Source organism: Talaromyces stipitatus, genomic scaffold (genome assembly GCF_000003125.1).
Source record: "Talaromyces stipitatus ATCC 10500 scf_1105507295511 genomic scaffold, whole genome shotgun sequence".
In the NCBI taxonomy this organism is placed as follows: Eukaryota; Fungi; Ascomycota; class Eurotiomycetes; order Eurotiales; family Trichocomaceae; genus Talaromyces; species Talaromyces stipitatus.
The window spans coordinates 2,313,223-2,328,104 of record NW_002990119.1 but is presented as its reverse complement, the minus strand read 5'-3'; the positions used below and the strand labels follow the sequence as shown (position 1 = coordinate 2,328,104).

The following is a 14,882-nucleotide window of genomic DNA, read 5'->3' as shown; positions in this document are numbered from 1 at the left end:
CAGGACTCCGTCCACTGCTTAGCCGCGTCTAACTCTGATGACTTTTGAAGTATAACAGCTGGCTCAATCACATGAGCGAAAGTCTCGCTACTTGAAAGTATCTATATAAAGATAAATAAAGACCAGATTGTCTGTTTGCAGTAGCACCGCTCCAAAGAGAGTTGTTGGTGAGATCATAGAAAGGAACATTGAATGACTGAAAACATAATGATTCGTTGTAGTTTAGCCATAACCAGTCACCCTTTCGTAAGAACCTCTTGAAACACATTCTCAGTGTGCTTCCATACCTCCCCAGCCCATCCATTGGCTAACAGCCCATTCAAAAACTTGTTAGCACCCGCAGTGCTTCCATCTTGTCCTACGAGATAAAACCCACTATACATCGCATGGCAGACCGCACTATTATTGACATCGTTCCTTGCAGTACGGATATATTCTCGACTCGGATACATGGCAGATGTAGCATGAAAAGCTTGCCGTGCTCCGCTCTCTTCTACAGTGGTTGCGATGAGTCGATACAAGGGAGAAACGACTCTCCCAAGTAATTTTCCCGTTATGCCTCCTGACCCAAGGAGATTCGAAAGGAACCCTGTCGCGACCCATCCTGGATGAACATGCAAGAAAGATATTTTGGAGTATAGAGATGCAAGATGAGCAAAGGCTAGGGAATGAAGCGTTGTCAACTGGTCAACAACGCGAAGAGCATTGTAGTTACTGGGATCTCGCAAGCCAAGGTCACGGTCCGTTGTGAAAAGGCTCCTCTCGTGGCCACCAGCTAGGACGGACAGCACCCGAGGATTGGGGCTCGAAAGCATCAGCGTTGTCAGACGCTGAACCAAGTGCATGCGTGTGTAGTAGGATAAACTGGTGCAGAGGTCCAGACCTTCATCGGTATCTGTCACTGCATAGTTAGCCCACATAGAGAGACACTCATTGCAGGCTTTCTCAACATACAATGAGGGCCGCCAAAGGCCAAATTCCCCGGGCTCATATACAATAAATCCAGCTTGGATTCACGGCTTGACAGACAAGCCACAATTTTATTAGTATTTCTTATCAGAGATATCTCGGTCTCGATGAATATAATTTCTGTAGAGTCGCTGAGTCGTTCTAGTTCGGATAACTCGGACGTAAATCTTTCCTTTGACCTGCCAACGACATAAAGCCTCGAATCAGGTAGACTTTTAGCCAGAACCCGAAGGGTGGCTATCCCTATCCCACTTGTCGCCCCGACGAAGAGAGCTACCAATCCCGAGGGGTGTTGTCTGAGGGATTCGTTGTGCGCAATTATCTCCGAAAGAGCAACCATTCTCAATCGAACAGTGAAGAAAATAGCATAAAGTTTACCAGGAAAGAAACGGGAAATGGAAAATCTGTTCAATGAGCGCAGGGCACGAAATATGCACGTGTTTTCGAACTCGCGTAGACAGAGGTTTCTTTCTCGGGGATGGATAGATTGTAGAGTGACAGTTTCCCTGGTGGACATCCAATTGGCGTGATATTGATTCTAGTACTAAAGATTATATTGTCTTCTTTCTAATTACGCCATTGTCATATGACATTCCTTGCGTTTTTACTTTCTTTTTATTTTCTGTTCTACTAGGTACCCTTGGTAGATAGCTACCGTACCGTGGGGGAAGCGTGTTTCGGGGGGTTCCTGGTCAGCCGGCATCATTCATGAACCCTCCGAGCGAAGGGAGAACCCGTTCTGAAGAACGGTAATTGTATTTCACTGTTGCAGACTTTGAAATTTTACATCAACACGGAGACCTCACTATCTATTCGAGATTATGAGAAAATAAGTGTGACACTGACAACCAAACATCATTCCTGGATCACACGTTATTCATTTCTGCAACATCCAATCTGCTATTTCAACCATTCTGGTCTTCTAGTAAAAAGTTCCATGGAATCCTCGGTCCTCAGGTCACCAATGGAGTGGATGAACATCGCCGTCCAAGCTGGATCCGATTCTGCTACTGTGCAATATGGCCTTCTCTTTCTTCTCTTCATCGTCATATCTTGTTTAGTAAGCTACGTATATGAAATCTATTTCAGTCCGCTTGCTGCGTTTCCAGGCCCCCGTCTCTGGGCCGTATCAAACATCCCCTATTTGATTGCGACAGCGTCGGGAAAACAGGTACCTATCCTGGTAGATCTGCATCAGAAATACGGTGGCATTGTGCGCGTCTCTCCCGGAGCAATCACTGTAACCGACGAACGTGGCTGGGCTGATATATGTGGTTCGAGCAAGTATGCAAAAGATGGCATGGCCAAAGATCCTCGTCTCGCTGCTCTCGTAGGAGGAGACATTGTCAACCCTGATCCTGCTAAACCGCGTAGCGGGCAGACTCATGCGATTATGCGAAGAGCCATGGTTCCGGCTCTCAAAGGAGAGAACGTTAGGAAACTGGAAGGCATGATCAACAGGCATGTTGAAGAATTTTTGACTGCGACAGAAGAGGGAAGTCGGCGTCCAATCGATATGCGAGATATGTGCAGTTTCCTCATATGTGACTTGATTGCAGACTTGTTCTTGGGCGAAAGTTTGCATTTGTACAAAGAGGAGACTTTCCGCCCATGGGTGCATTCCTTTGAACGCTTTGGAAAAGGTGTCACCATTCTCGCTGTGTTGAACCGCTTTCCATATATTCACAAGATCTTGCTGTTTGCTATTCGTCGTTGGGGAGGAAAAGAGCGAGACGCGTTCATGCAGCCAATATTTGACCGTTTCGATCGCCGTGTCTCGCTCACGACTCCGCGGGACGACATGCTTCAACTGATTCTAGACGGTGACGGCACCAAGCAGGGAGCCATGCCCAGAGATCTACTGCGCGAATTCGCCCCTTTCCTGATGCTCGGTGGCTGTGAGGCTATGCCGACTGTTCTTATCGGGTTCGTGTACTTTATATTTCGTGCCGAAAGCGCCGCAATTCGCCAACGCCTACTACTTGAAGTGCGGTCCTATTTCTCCTCGGAAAGTGATATTAATATGGAGCGGGTCCAACACTCGCAGAGAGCTCTGCCTTACCTTGAAGCCTGCTTACAAGAATCAATTCGATGCTATTCACCTGCTGCTACAGGCACAGATCGCCAGGTCCCCGTCGGGGGTGCAGTGATTGCTGGTCAGTATGTCCCTGGTAGAACAACGGTGAATATGCTTCATCAGGTCGGTTATTATCTTACGGAGAATTTTGCCAAACCATATGACTTTATACCGGAACGATGGTTACCATCAGAAAGTGGTCGCCCGAGCCTATTCAATGATGATAAGAGGACCACTTTGCATCCTTTTAGTGTCGGTCCTCAGAGCTGTTTTGGACAAGAGTGAGTGTGTTCACTGAACCCCCTTTCTTCATTTACGGGACAGAGATTGACTTCTCAAAGATTGAGTTTCTACACCCTGCGTATTGCCTTGTGCAAAATGCTATATCGTTTTGATATCGAATTGACCCCCGAGTCGGAGAACTGGTTGAAAGGTCAAGTTACATATAGCACGAGGCAGAAGCCTCCTCTATGGGCAAGAGTCAAGTTGGCACGTCATTAACCGGAAGTGAATAAGCGTATTGATGTGTTTATGATTGAGATCATTAGCTACTTGTACATAGAAGTCGGCTAGTTGATCCAAGGTTCATTCCGGGGTTGTTTAGACTTGTCAAATGGACGATTATCAACGTTCATTCGCAGAATCTAGCTAGTCAAGAGATATCTATTCACTTTGACTTTTCACAAAAATATCCATCCTATACTCGTTATAACATTATGATATCAACGTCAGCAATGCCCATCATTGATCCGACGCTCCTGCAAGACCTTAACCCTTACTCCTTGGCTTTCAAGAGCAGGCATTCCCACGAAAAAGTCGTGCCGAATTTCAACATCTCGCTTAGTGGTACCAATCAGCTCGAAATCGAAGCTCGTGAATACCGCGGCAAGTGTCAAATACAGCTCTGCATAAGCGAGGTTTATACCAATGCACATGCGTGCTCCACGAGAGAAGGGCACAAAGTTGGAGGCGGAGATTTTTCCGTCAAGCCAACGCTCCGGTCTGAATGCGAAAGGGTCCGGATACAACTCTTTATTTGTATGAATGAGGTAGGAGGACTCACTCATTACTGTCTAAAGGATTTGTTGGCTAAAAAAGAGCAGAAACGCAGACGTGGATTCTAACTTACAGCAGCTGGCAATGTGTAGCCATTGTAAATTAGGGTTTCCTTAGGCGAATAGCGAGGAAGTCGGCCAGGAACACCAAAAGAGAGGCGAATTCCTTCTTGTATCACAGCGGACTAATGATCTTGTCAGTTTTCGGCTGGTAAATTGTCCTAGAAACTTACAAGATAAGGAAGTGGTTCTAATCGCGCGAGCGTAAGAGGCTCATTGCTCCCGTTCGGAATACCGCTCCCGAGCTCTGCACGTAGACGTAGAAGCATACCAGGATTCTCTAACAGATAGTAGCTGATAGTCGTCAGCGCTGAAGCAGTAGTCTCTGTGCCAGCACCAAGGAATATTGCGGCTTCGGCTTTGAACCGTTCTAGGGTCTTTTCATCTGGTGGAAGGTGTTTACTATCGCGCATCTCATGAAAAACCGTACGAATATTGTCGTGTTTACTTTTTTGCAACACTGAATTGATCTGACTTGAGATTTTTTTATCGTAGTCCGCCAGTGGCTGAAGCCCTGGATCAATTTTGGCCAGTATTCCGATAGGAATCTTTTGCAAAACGTCAAACAGCCAGGGAAACATCCGGCCGATTGGATGACCCTGCGGCATCTGGTGGAAAAAATCAAGGAAAGCCTTGCCGAATTGCTCTTGCTTGAGGTTGTCCATGCTTTCGCCAAAACAGTATTGGCCGATGACATCCATAGTGAGCCCACTATAGAGCTCCTTCATATTGACAACAGCACCCGTCCCAACAAGTGCCCTTATACGTGAACACAATTGTTCTACTGTTCTGCGAATGACAGGCTCGAGCGCTCGTATCGAGCTCTTCGAGAACGAGACAGACATAGCGGCCCGGCGGTAACGGTGCATATCAGCGTCGTAAGTATCGAACATGCTTTCATCATGCGTGGCCATGAATCGGAGCTTGTTGCGCGGGTGCTGAGGCCCACTGGCATATATCTGGTCATAGAAATCGACATCGTTGATGTGCACTTCGCGCGGGTTAATCCTCACAATTGGTCCATACTGCTGGTGCAATTCTTGGATTTTCCAGAGGTAGCGGCCTTTGCAGATAGCGTCGTAATAAAACTCATAGAAGTACGTGAGTGCAGCCAGCTTCGGGCCTGGAATATGGGAGATGGGTGATAGAAAAAGCCTATATACCCCAGTGAACAACGAGTACAGAATAAAGGAAGCTATACCCCATTCAATGACACGCAAGCCTCCCTCAAAGGAAGACATTGCGAATCAATTGTCGGAGGCGTTGGTGGCTATTTGTGAGTTTCGGTTTGGGTTCAAATGTTCGGGCTTGTAGTCCAAATACATATACCTCGCACGTACGGCTATATGTATAGGTGCAAAAAACCAGCTTTAACCTACTCTTTAAAACAGTGCCTGTCAGACTGAGCTCGATATCCAGTACATAAATGAGTTACATATTTGGCCCCCATCTACGTACATTACCGTCTCGAACCAGGATATACCCCATAAATACAGTAATTTACGCAATAGTCCCGTCGGAGGGTTCCCTTGCGGGGAGATACGACAAGCCTGAGATCTCGGATGCTATGAATTTCTTCATCCATGGCCCTGATACAGCCGGTGTACTCGAGCTGTGGCCGAGATACGTACCATACCGCGTAAAGAGCCACTGTGGCCCGCTCTTCGGCGTAAAAACTAATACAAGGTAGGCCAAGATTATGCGTAGCTTGTTCTAGAGTACCCCAGCGTTCTTCTCTGAATTTATATGTTTTAATTGTGATGTCTACCTTGAAAGGATATCGAGACGAACACGCCAATATGGTCGAAACCAACATGGCTCGAAATCTCACAGTTATGGCGGCGCAGATAACAGGCTCGCTACCATCGTGGGCTCAACTACCCCAGTTGAAGAAAGTCATCGCAATGCCATTTACAAATATGACTACTCTTTGGGGTATTCCAGTTCCATGGGTCGTCACGGGACTGATTGCTTTCATTTGCATATTAGCCCTTGTCCAGGAAGAAGACTTTCCTCATACCGATTACCCGCTACAAAATCCCAGAAAGTTCTGGGATGTCACCGCATGGAAGTCAAAATGGGATTTCATATTCGGAGTCAGAAAGATATTAGAGAAACGAATTGCTGAAGCACCGGACCAACCCTACCGTATATTGACCGACTTTGGTGATATGACCATTCTTCCGCCTGACTATGCCAACGAGATTCGCAATAGCGACGACCTTAGTTTTGATCGTGTTGTAGAGAAGGTTATTAGTGATCATGCGTGTTCCACCCAAGGAGCTTCATATGGAAGGCTGATCTGATTCACAGAACTTTCAAGCCCATCTTCCCGGTTTAGACGTATTCAAAGAGGAAAATCTGCACAAGACCGTCCTGCGTCATGTCATTCGAACGCGTCTGACCCAGTTTCTGTGTATGTTCTCGATAGCTCTTCGATAGAGATGCCGTGACTGATTATTTCCCAAAGCCAAAGTGACTGCTCCTCTCTCCAATGAAACCGCTCTTACTCTGCAAGACGTATTCACGGACCAAAAAGGTATACATACAATCCTGTCTATAATACAATGTTGTAACGAAGTGATTAGAATGGCATACAATTATCCTCAAGGACGAAATTGTCAAGATTGTCTCGCGTATCTCCGCTCGTGTCTTCACGGGTGAGATTTTATGTCGAAATCCCGAATGGCAGAAGATAACAGCAGATTACGCTATGACCTGTTTCCTAGCTGCTGACATGGTTCGCATGTTTCCAAAGCCCATTCGCCCTCTCGTACATCGAATTTTGCCGTTAAGCATCAAGGTTCGCTCCGATGTAAAGAAGGCACGCGCTATCGTCGAGCCGGTGCTTGCGGAACGCAAGAAGATAAAGGAAGAGGCCAGACGCCGTGGCGAGCCAATTCCAAAATTCGACGATGCTATTGAATGGTGTGAAGAGATCGAACAAGACGTCGGCTTCGATATGGCAACGTTCCAGCTGGCCATGGCCGTGGCTGCAATTCATACTACTTCGGACTTCCTCACTCAAATATTACTTGACCTCGCACAGCATCCGGAGTACATCGAACCGCTGCGTGCCGAGATTGCAGCTGTCTTGAAGGAAGATGGATGGGACAAACTCTCGTTATACAAGATGCGACTGCTCGACAGCGTGTGTAAGGAGACTCAACGCCTGCGACCTATTGGACTTGGTTTGTTATCCTTCTACCCGATTATACAGAGCATCAACAAAATTGACTGTTTTGAGTAGTTGCCATGCACCGTGAAGCACTCAAGGACATCGATCTCGCCGGCGGTGTTCACCTTCCCAAAGGCACCCGCATCGCCATCTCCTCTCACCGCATGCGTGATCCTGCGTACTATCCCTCCCCCAATGAATATGATGGTTATCGTTTCCTGCGTATGAGAGATGAGCTTGGTGCTGGTAAGGATGGTGATGCCCACTTTGTTACTACTTCGCCACAACATCTGGGATTCGGACACGGCAAACACGCCTGTCCCGGGCGATTCTTTGCGTCGAATGAAGTCAAAGTCGCATTATGCCATATTTTGCTCAAATATAACTGGAGACTAGCGCCAGGCGTGGAACCGAAAATCTTTCAATTTGGACTCACAATTGGTTGTGATCCTGTTGCTAAGGTCGAGATCCGAAGGAGAGACTATCATCTGGAAGCATTGGCTGGGAAAGAAGAGATTGATGTTCGTGATTTGCCAGTGAAATGAGTGCTCTCTTGTGACAATACAAGGTCTTGAATATATTCGCAAATACTTTCCTTATTGTGAAAGAGGACTCTTTAGCCCACTTTAGGTAATATGTGCTTTTCAATCATATATATCTTTCAGTGTGGAACTAAACGTCTGCTTCACTATGTTATGACTACTGAGTTCGTGAATTCGATTTTAAAGGTGAAATGTACTTCTTGGGTTCCCTAATGTAATAGAGGAAGGACTTGGTCTTAAGATATTGAAGCATGGCTATGATGACTGCTCTAAGAGTATGGAGCATATGATGCCATGTACGGATGAGATATGTCTCGAATTCCAAAGCCAACATAACAGAGAAGAGGAACGAGAAAGAAGAGCAACGTTTTATCGTAGCGTTCACTATCAGATGCCACAATTTATGTATAAATTAAGTACCCGCATAGATATATATACGCTGGCCCATGAGCAAATGTTGTCGGAGCATACTTTGTAGCGCAGTTCTCATACAGAGGCATCTACATTCTTATTTAATGGTCTTGACTATAAACGAATACATAGACTTAGGTGTCCTTCTTGTAAGGAGGTAGGCCACCAGCAGGGACTCGGCCAATGACAGAAAAGCTCTGATACTCGCAGCCAACCTCCTCCAATTCTTTGCGAATACGGTCATTGAGAGTGTCAAGCTGCTCATCGGTGAATCCCTGAAGCTCCGGCAAGGCTATCACAATGGTTAATACATCTAGTCATATTTCCCTTCAGGAGTGCAGGAACTTACTCTTGGCCAATGCGACGATCATAGGACCAGCGCCAGATGCACCGTTGATGCTGGCCTTGCGCAGCTCAGGCTTAGCTTGGGCGCCGACTTTGCAATGCAACAGAGTTTGTTGAACATCTTCCAGCCCAGACTCCACCATCCAATCCTTCAAATTGGGACCAAAGTTACCGCCCATTTTCTTAATCTGCCAAATCTGTTCAAGCAGACGGAAGAACTCTTGAGCAACGGACCCTTCCTTAAGCACGCTTTGGTCGCAATCAAGCTCAATCAGCTCAACATAACCACCGGGTTTGGCCAGCTCGCACAGGTTGCGAACAGCTTGGTCGAGGCCAAAATTACCGCAGAACCCCAAGACCTGACGCTGGTGGACCAGGTCGAAACTTTCCTTCCAGTCCTGAGGCCAGGGCTCTGTGATGGATTGCTTGACAAATTGGATGCCCTCAGGCGGGGGATTTGGAAACAGATCTGTTACCAGATCTGTGCCGATGAAGGTCTGCTTCTCGGCGGCAGGTCCAATCTCTTTGCGGAGGTCCTGGAGCCAGATTCCTGTAGTAAATTTATTCTCATCAGTCTGAACAATCATCACCGGACTTGGGAGAAAACCACACACCATCAGCGGTGGCAGAATCAAGAATTCGAAGACCGGGCTGTTGCCAGTCAATCGGGGCGAAAGAGAGCTTGCCGCCAGCAGCGTCAGTGTATACACGGTGGTTGTCTGTCAGACGGTCAATCTCCTCCTGAAAACCGCGGCGCTGAGCGTCCTCCATGAGGGCGTCCATGCCCTGGCTGTTGGCAATGTTCGAGGTCTCAGTCATGGTGGCCATGGTGTAGTCTAGGTTGCGAGTTAAAGTAATAACAAAGCTCGTTAAGTCTGTATATGAACGCGACTGGTACCATAAGCTTTATCAACAATAAATCTAGAAACTCTCGCTTTGCAATTTCGCGAATTTATGTAGGAAACACTTCAAAGGGTTCTGGAAATGTATCTCACCGTGATCAGGTACGACAAATATAGATTCCAGCGTCCACATGGGAAACATGTTCGGTTTTCAGGTACCAGGAAAGCCGAACGTAACTATTCGTGGGTTAGGCTCGGCGGGTTTCTTCTAGGTACCTATCGTCTCGGTGGAAGCAGTCGAAAAATAAAACCAACTCTGAATAAGAAAAGGCCCGAACGGTGAAATCTTTGAGCACATGAATCAATAGCAAATGCAGCCTGAGCCACTAGGAGATATTCTGATTGGATCTGAATTAGAAAGAGGAGTGACCGTCATGGCCAACGCCCGTTTTTGTTAGATTTACTACTGCACCAAAAAGACTCTGGTTTCAGGATAAACTCTACTTGATCATTTCAACAATTTTCTTCTTGCCCAATCTACTGATTAGTCTGGCTATTCGATGTATGCCCCCGTACATGAGCATTGAAAGTCACCTCTTACTTAGTCGCTGCTTTAGCTTCTCCAGTTCGGTCGTCCACCGGCTCAAAAGTTCATTGAATCCGAGAGCAAATGAGTACCACCTGGCACTAAGAGATTTGCATTGTCACCTTACGTCATGTCGAGTTTCTTTCGCCGCCTCTATCTAGGTTCAATTTCACCTCCCCTCGTTGTCAAGGAACATGATGCACTACGAATCGGGCTGTTGGGGGCATCAAATATTGCGTATGTATCTATCTCCTGCTGAAAAGATCTAACGACAGCTGAAAGTGACATCAAATGTAGACCTGAGGCGGTGATATTGCCTGCCAGATCACACCCTGAAGTGATCATCTACTGCGTGGCTGCACGAGATCGGAATAGAGCGAACATCTATGCAAAGAAGCATAATATACCTGTTGTTCACGACACATATGACGGTATGCTATAACTACACATCCAGTCCCAACTTACGACATGCTGAAAAACTGAGTGAGATGTCATAAATGACCCTTCGATCTCTTGTGTGTACCTTGCATTACCCAATTCACATCATTTTGAATGGGCTCTACGTGCCCTCAAGGCTGGGAAGCACGTTCTTCTTGAGAAGCCATCCACGTCCAATGCTATCGAAGCTAAGAAACTTTTCGACCACCCGCTTGTTACTGCCTGTGACGCACCTGTATTACTCGAAGCGTTTCATTACCGATTCCATCCGGCATGGCAAACATTCCTTGACCTTATCCACAACGATCCCTCCGCCGGTCCAATTAAAAACGTGTATAGCCAGTCTTTTATGCCTAAGGGCAACTTTCCAGACAACGACATACGGTTCAAGTATTCTTTAGCTGGAGGATGTCTGATGGATTTTGCGGCATATAATATATCCCACGTTCGGCAAATGCTAGATGATCCACATCCCAGAGTGCAAAGTGTGGTATTCCGTACACATGAGCATTCCAGCACCACATCCCCCGTTGAGGGAGAAAATCCCGAGCAGGTCGATGAAGCAGTTTCGGCGTCCTACATATCTCAAACTGGAGCAATCGGTCATGTGGTCGCAGACATGAACTCAAGGGGTGGCTGGCCGTTGCTTCCTCGTTCTTGGACTCAAAATTGGCCCAGCATTGGGTGGCCCAAATGCACGGCCGAATTGGAAGAGAAGCTTATTGATGACCATACCACTCATGGGGAGAAACACTTAGTTCAACGCGTCGTCACACTCTATAATCATATCTTTCCACACGTTTACCACTGTATTACAATCGAGGATAAGCACATAATCAGGCTTGGTTCAGAAGACCTGAGGTCATGGGTAGAAAGAAAGAACGTTAAGGCTTATACCTGGCCTGGAGATTCAGAGGATTGCCATGGTATGGAATGGTGGACCACTTATCGCTATCAGCTCGAAGAGTTTGTTAATCGCATTAAGGCTCGTCACGGCAATGGGTTGTGGATTAGTAGAGAAGATAGTATCAGTCAGATGGAGGTCATTGACGAGACGTACAGAAAGGGAGATTTGAAATTGCGGCCAACCTCTACATTCGATATTGATGATGGATTAAAAGAGTGAGTCTCAACAACATGAACCTTTTTTTTCTTTTTGCCGGACGCGTGAAGATGGCTTTAAAGAGATCATATTATTAGATGCATTGAAGGATCGTGGACCAAATTGTATACCAACCGCAATATGATGGACTCTAGACATAGGGAGAAATTCTATTCGGCATACCATTCTTCTAAGCGTTAAAGCATTCTCCAAGTCGAAAAGGAGCCTGCCAATATCTTCTAAATATTGAAAACCCCCAAGTAAGGCAAGAATCTTACTCAGGAAGAAGGCTATACTTGTGATTCACCAAAGTACGATCCGAAATTCGAGGTTGTAGGAACGTGATACCTAGCACCTACAACGTCAGTCACAGCTACAATGACTATAGTGGCATAGCGCTACGTGCGTAGAATCACTTTCGATGTAAAACTGATTTGAAGATGAATACATGAATAACACAGCCTCGTCGCTACCAGGCTCATAGATCGTCGTCAATGGAAACGAGTGTGAAGCGACGAAACTCAAAAATAAAATCAACCCATGTAAAGACGCAATACCTTCATATAATATAACCCAATCTGTGAAGCCATTCACGAAAGCTCGACTGACGCAGAGTGTTGCCCCTCGACCCCTTTTCCCCCCTTGAACTGTGGTTTCGATACCGGAGCGGTATGAGGCTCCGCATCACCTCGTTTTCAGTAGATTCTGTACGTGAATCGTCAGGTTGAATAAAAGATTGAATGACGACCGTGGTTGCGAGCAGAAGCATTTTGATAATTCGTTCTTTGCGAGGTTCAAAAGTGCCGAAGTATGATTTTCAGGCTTTAGCGCTTGACATATGTACGTAGTATGGTACCTGGTGCTAAGGTTAATAAGTTTTCAGACTCGGACATGGAGTTGATAGTGAGGTCTCTTAATCTCAGGTAGTTCTCCTAGGAAGGCAGGGAGCCGGCGGGTTGTTGATTCAAGGATGAATGTACATGTGCGGTCTATCAAAAATGAACAAACCCACCGAGCACAGTCTCATTTCAGTTGCAGTAAGATTCCTTGTAGACAGCCTGTTATGAGATGTTTATTTACACATCTATGTTATCTTGTGTGCTGTTGTATTCACACCCACGAATCGCTTGGACACCTTGAACCTGGTGGGTAACTTGGTCCAAGCCCATTGAAAACGCTTACTTGCTATTTGCAATATCCATATGAGACTTTACTTGGGACATACTAGCCAACGCAACAGATTTTATCTTGGCCAAGCGTTCCTGCAGATGTTCTAGAAGCTGCAGCAAAGCGTAACAGGGTTGCGGAGACGATTGAGGGAGTGTTTCACTCCCCTGTGCCTGTACGAAAAATTGCCGTCGTGCCTGGGTGAACAGTTTCTGGGATATGGATATCTGGTGATCGAGCACACATGCAAGAATGCGTTGCGAGATCTCTTGAGATGGAGAGAAGCTTCCAACCCACACTCTGCCCTGGTTGTTGACGGAATCAGATGTGGGTAGAGATCCAGATGACGAGGTCATGAAATGTTGTGATCCACGCCGACCCAAGTCCTGGACTGCACCAGGCTTATCCACATCCGACGCAGAAGAACGATGCCTACCGGTTGCAGGTGCAGAAGAAGAAACAGCCTCGCTACCTGCTGACAGGGATGATGATGATGATGATGATGGTGGTGGTGATGGAGATAGCATGAGAATGCCACATCGAGCTACGAGCTCATATACTTCTAAGACGGTCGCTAAAGCCGTTGTGAATGACATAGAAGCCGTCAAGTCGCAAGGCTGGGTTGCACCGTTGGAGAGGAAATTGTCAACCCATTTTTGTAGAATATCGTGCATTTGGTCGATCAGTTGGAAGAAGATTCCATAGTCCGGTGCCTTGGCTGCATGACCTGGAAATATTGAGGTTGTGGTTACGGATACATTCATGACTGCCCTTTCCTCATATAGACGCTGCTGGATGACATGCAGCAATCGCATGGTCTCGGTTAGAGATCCGATGTTTTCTGTTGTTAGGCCGGGGCCAGAAGCTGCCATTTGATCCGCATTCAGACCAATCAAATCGGAGTTTTGCAGGATCTCCTGCATAATCACATCTGGAGGTTGGTGTTGACTCCCAAAAACCTCACAGTCCGATTCAAATTGGGTATAGAGGTAGGGCTCGTCCATTGTACACTCTATATTTTGGGGGAATCCATGGCCCAAAGCCGACGTTTCGTTATCGAGTTGAGATAGAGATATTGTCGAGCTACCGAGGCCGTCTCTAAGGTCCGTCTGTGTGTTTGAATTGGCAGATGCTCCTGCTGCTGCTGTGGCTGATGAGCTTGTCGAGTCACTTGAGCTTTCATCGGTTTGCCTGGAAGAATAGGGCGGGCGTCCACTTCGGCCGGGACTGCTGAAGACACATCGAATGTTATGGATTAAGCATCCCTCGCATTTGCTTTGGTGTCGATTTAATACGCAGCGGACTTTTTTGGCATGGCATCGATCGCAGGCGGATCGGGTCAAAGGTGTAGTAGAAGCCATTGCAGTGACTTCTTATTCACGATATATTGGTGATATCTGATATAACGACCTGCTTGACCGACTGAAGGTTTCCTGCGTTTTGTGATGATATTCAAGCTGTGATTATGGGAAGAATGGGCCAGACCCAGACACCTTTGGGGGCGGGGGTCAAAGAAAACCCGCCGGCGGCCGAGCAATGAGCGCGAATGGATGCGCTTGAAAATTAGAATCGACGTGCTAAATCTGACAAACATGAGGTTGTGGGGTGAGGTGTAATCCTTGGGTTGATCATTATTGGCAGGAAATGACTGATAAGTACAATCAGTGCCATGCTCCTATCACATAAAATATTTAGCTCAGCAAGCTAGCCAGCTGAAGAATTGCTATCAGAGTATCATCAAGCCTAATTAGTTATATGGTCTTATGGAAAGCGTCGGGGATATTCAATTGATTAGTGCCAGAGGCTATCTCGGCGTATTTGATAGCGCTCTTCAGTATTGGTTACCCAATATCAAAATTCCTTGAAGCGGGCGCGTATATCAGTCAGCAGAAACTCATCTTAGTTCCAACACTATGCAGAAGTTGCGAATGAAAGAGTGTGGGCAGACTTCGTTGCTATTATTAATGGCCTAGAGCATGAAGTCTTCATATACGTATGAAGAACATCCTTTCGAGCAGCTACTTCAAATGCTGGCTCGAACAATTCATACTATACTATAATAGCCTATATCCCCGGATTTAGAAGTCTATAGCTCTGATCTCATATTTCC

At 46.5% G+C, this 14,882-nt stretch overlaps 7 protein-coding genes across 7 annotated transcripts, besides 1 other annotated feature; 3 read left to right on the top strand and 4 right to left on the bottom strand.

The window, feature by feature from the left end:
- Positions 1–76: 76 nt before the first annotated feature.
- TSTA_105750 (uncharacterized protein) lies at positions 77–1,309 on the bottom strand (the record flags this gene model as incomplete). Its single annotated transcript, XM_002486557.1, has 2 exons — positions 77–895; positions 955–1,309. 2 exons carry the CDS (start codon positions 1,307–1,309, stop codon positions 237–239), a joined length of 1,014 nt encoding a protein of 337 aa, XP_002486602.1. The 3' UTR covers positions 77–236.
- A 624-nt stretch (positions 1,310–1,933) lies between these two features.
- TSTA_105740 (cytochrome P450, putative) lies at positions 1,934–3,547 on the top strand (the record flags this gene model as incomplete). The annotated part of the gene is made up of 2 exons (XM_002486556.1): positions 1,934–3,327; positions 3,388–3,547. 2 exons carry the CDS (start codon positions 1,934–1,936, stop codon positions 3,545–3,547), a joined length of 1,554 nt encoding a protein of 517 aa, XP_002486601.1.
- A 158-nt stretch (positions 3,548–3,705) lies between these two features.
- On the bottom strand, positions 3,706–5,402 carry TSTA_105730 (benzoate 4-monooxygenase cytochrome P450, putative; the record flags this gene model as incomplete). The annotated part of the gene is made up of 3 exons (XM_002486555.1): positions 3,706–4,119; positions 4,176–4,286; positions 4,335–5,402. The coding sequence occupies 3 exons, from the start codon at positions 5,400–5,402 to the stop codon at positions 3,775–3,777; spliced, it is 1,524 nt and encodes a 507-aa protein (XP_002486600.1). The 3' UTR covers positions 3,706–3,774.
- Positions 5,403–5,975: 573 nt separating this feature from the next.
- On the top strand, positions 5,976–7,887 carry TSTA_105720 (cytochrome P450, putative; the record flags this gene model as incomplete). The annotated part of the gene is made up of 5 exons (XM_002486554.1): positions 5,976–6,410; positions 6,475–6,577; positions 6,632–6,700; positions 6,750–7,352; positions 7,412–7,887. 5 exons carry the CDS (start codon positions 5,976–5,978, stop codon positions 7,882–7,884), a joined length of 1,683 nt encoding a protein of 560 aa, XP_002486599.1. The 3' UTR covers positions 7,885–7,887.
- Positions 7,888–8,397: 510 nt separating this feature from the next.
- On the bottom strand, positions 8,398–9,465 carry TSTA_105710 (methyltransferase SirN-like, putative; the record flags this gene model as incomplete). The annotated part of the gene is made up of 3 exons (XM_002486553.1): positions 8,398–8,584; positions 8,642–9,187; positions 9,252–9,465. The coding sequence occupies 3 exons, from the start codon at positions 9,463–9,465 to the stop codon at positions 8,427–8,429; spliced, it is 918 nt and encodes a 305-aa protein (XP_002486598.1). The 3' UTR covers positions 8,398–8,426.
- A 730-nt stretch (positions 9,466–10,195) lies between these two features.
- Positions 10,196–11,629, top strand: TSTA_105700 (dimeric dihydrodiol dehydrogenase, putative; the record flags this gene model as incomplete). The annotated part of the gene is made up of 3 exons (XM_002486552.1): positions 10,196–10,302; positions 10,363–10,496; positions 10,554–11,629. 3 exons carry the CDS (start codon positions 10,196–10,198, stop codon positions 11,627–11,629), a joined length of 1,317 nt encoding a protein of 438 aa, XP_002486597.1.
- A 1,060-nt stretch (positions 11,630–12,689) lies between these two features.
- TSTA_105690 (uncharacterized protein) lies at positions 12,690–14,204 on the bottom strand (the record flags this gene model as incomplete). The annotated part of the gene is made up of 2 exons (XM_002486551.1): positions 12,831–14,204; positions 12,690–12,790 (listed from the first exon to the last, which is right to left on the bottom strand). Exons 1-2 carry the CDS (start codon positions 14,131–14,133, stop codon positions 12,690–12,692), a joined length of 1,404 nt encoding a protein of 467 aa, XP_002486596.1. The 5' UTR covers positions 14,134–14,204.
- Positions 13,256–13,289: a microsatellite.
- Positions 14,205–14,882: the final 678 nt, after the last annotated feature.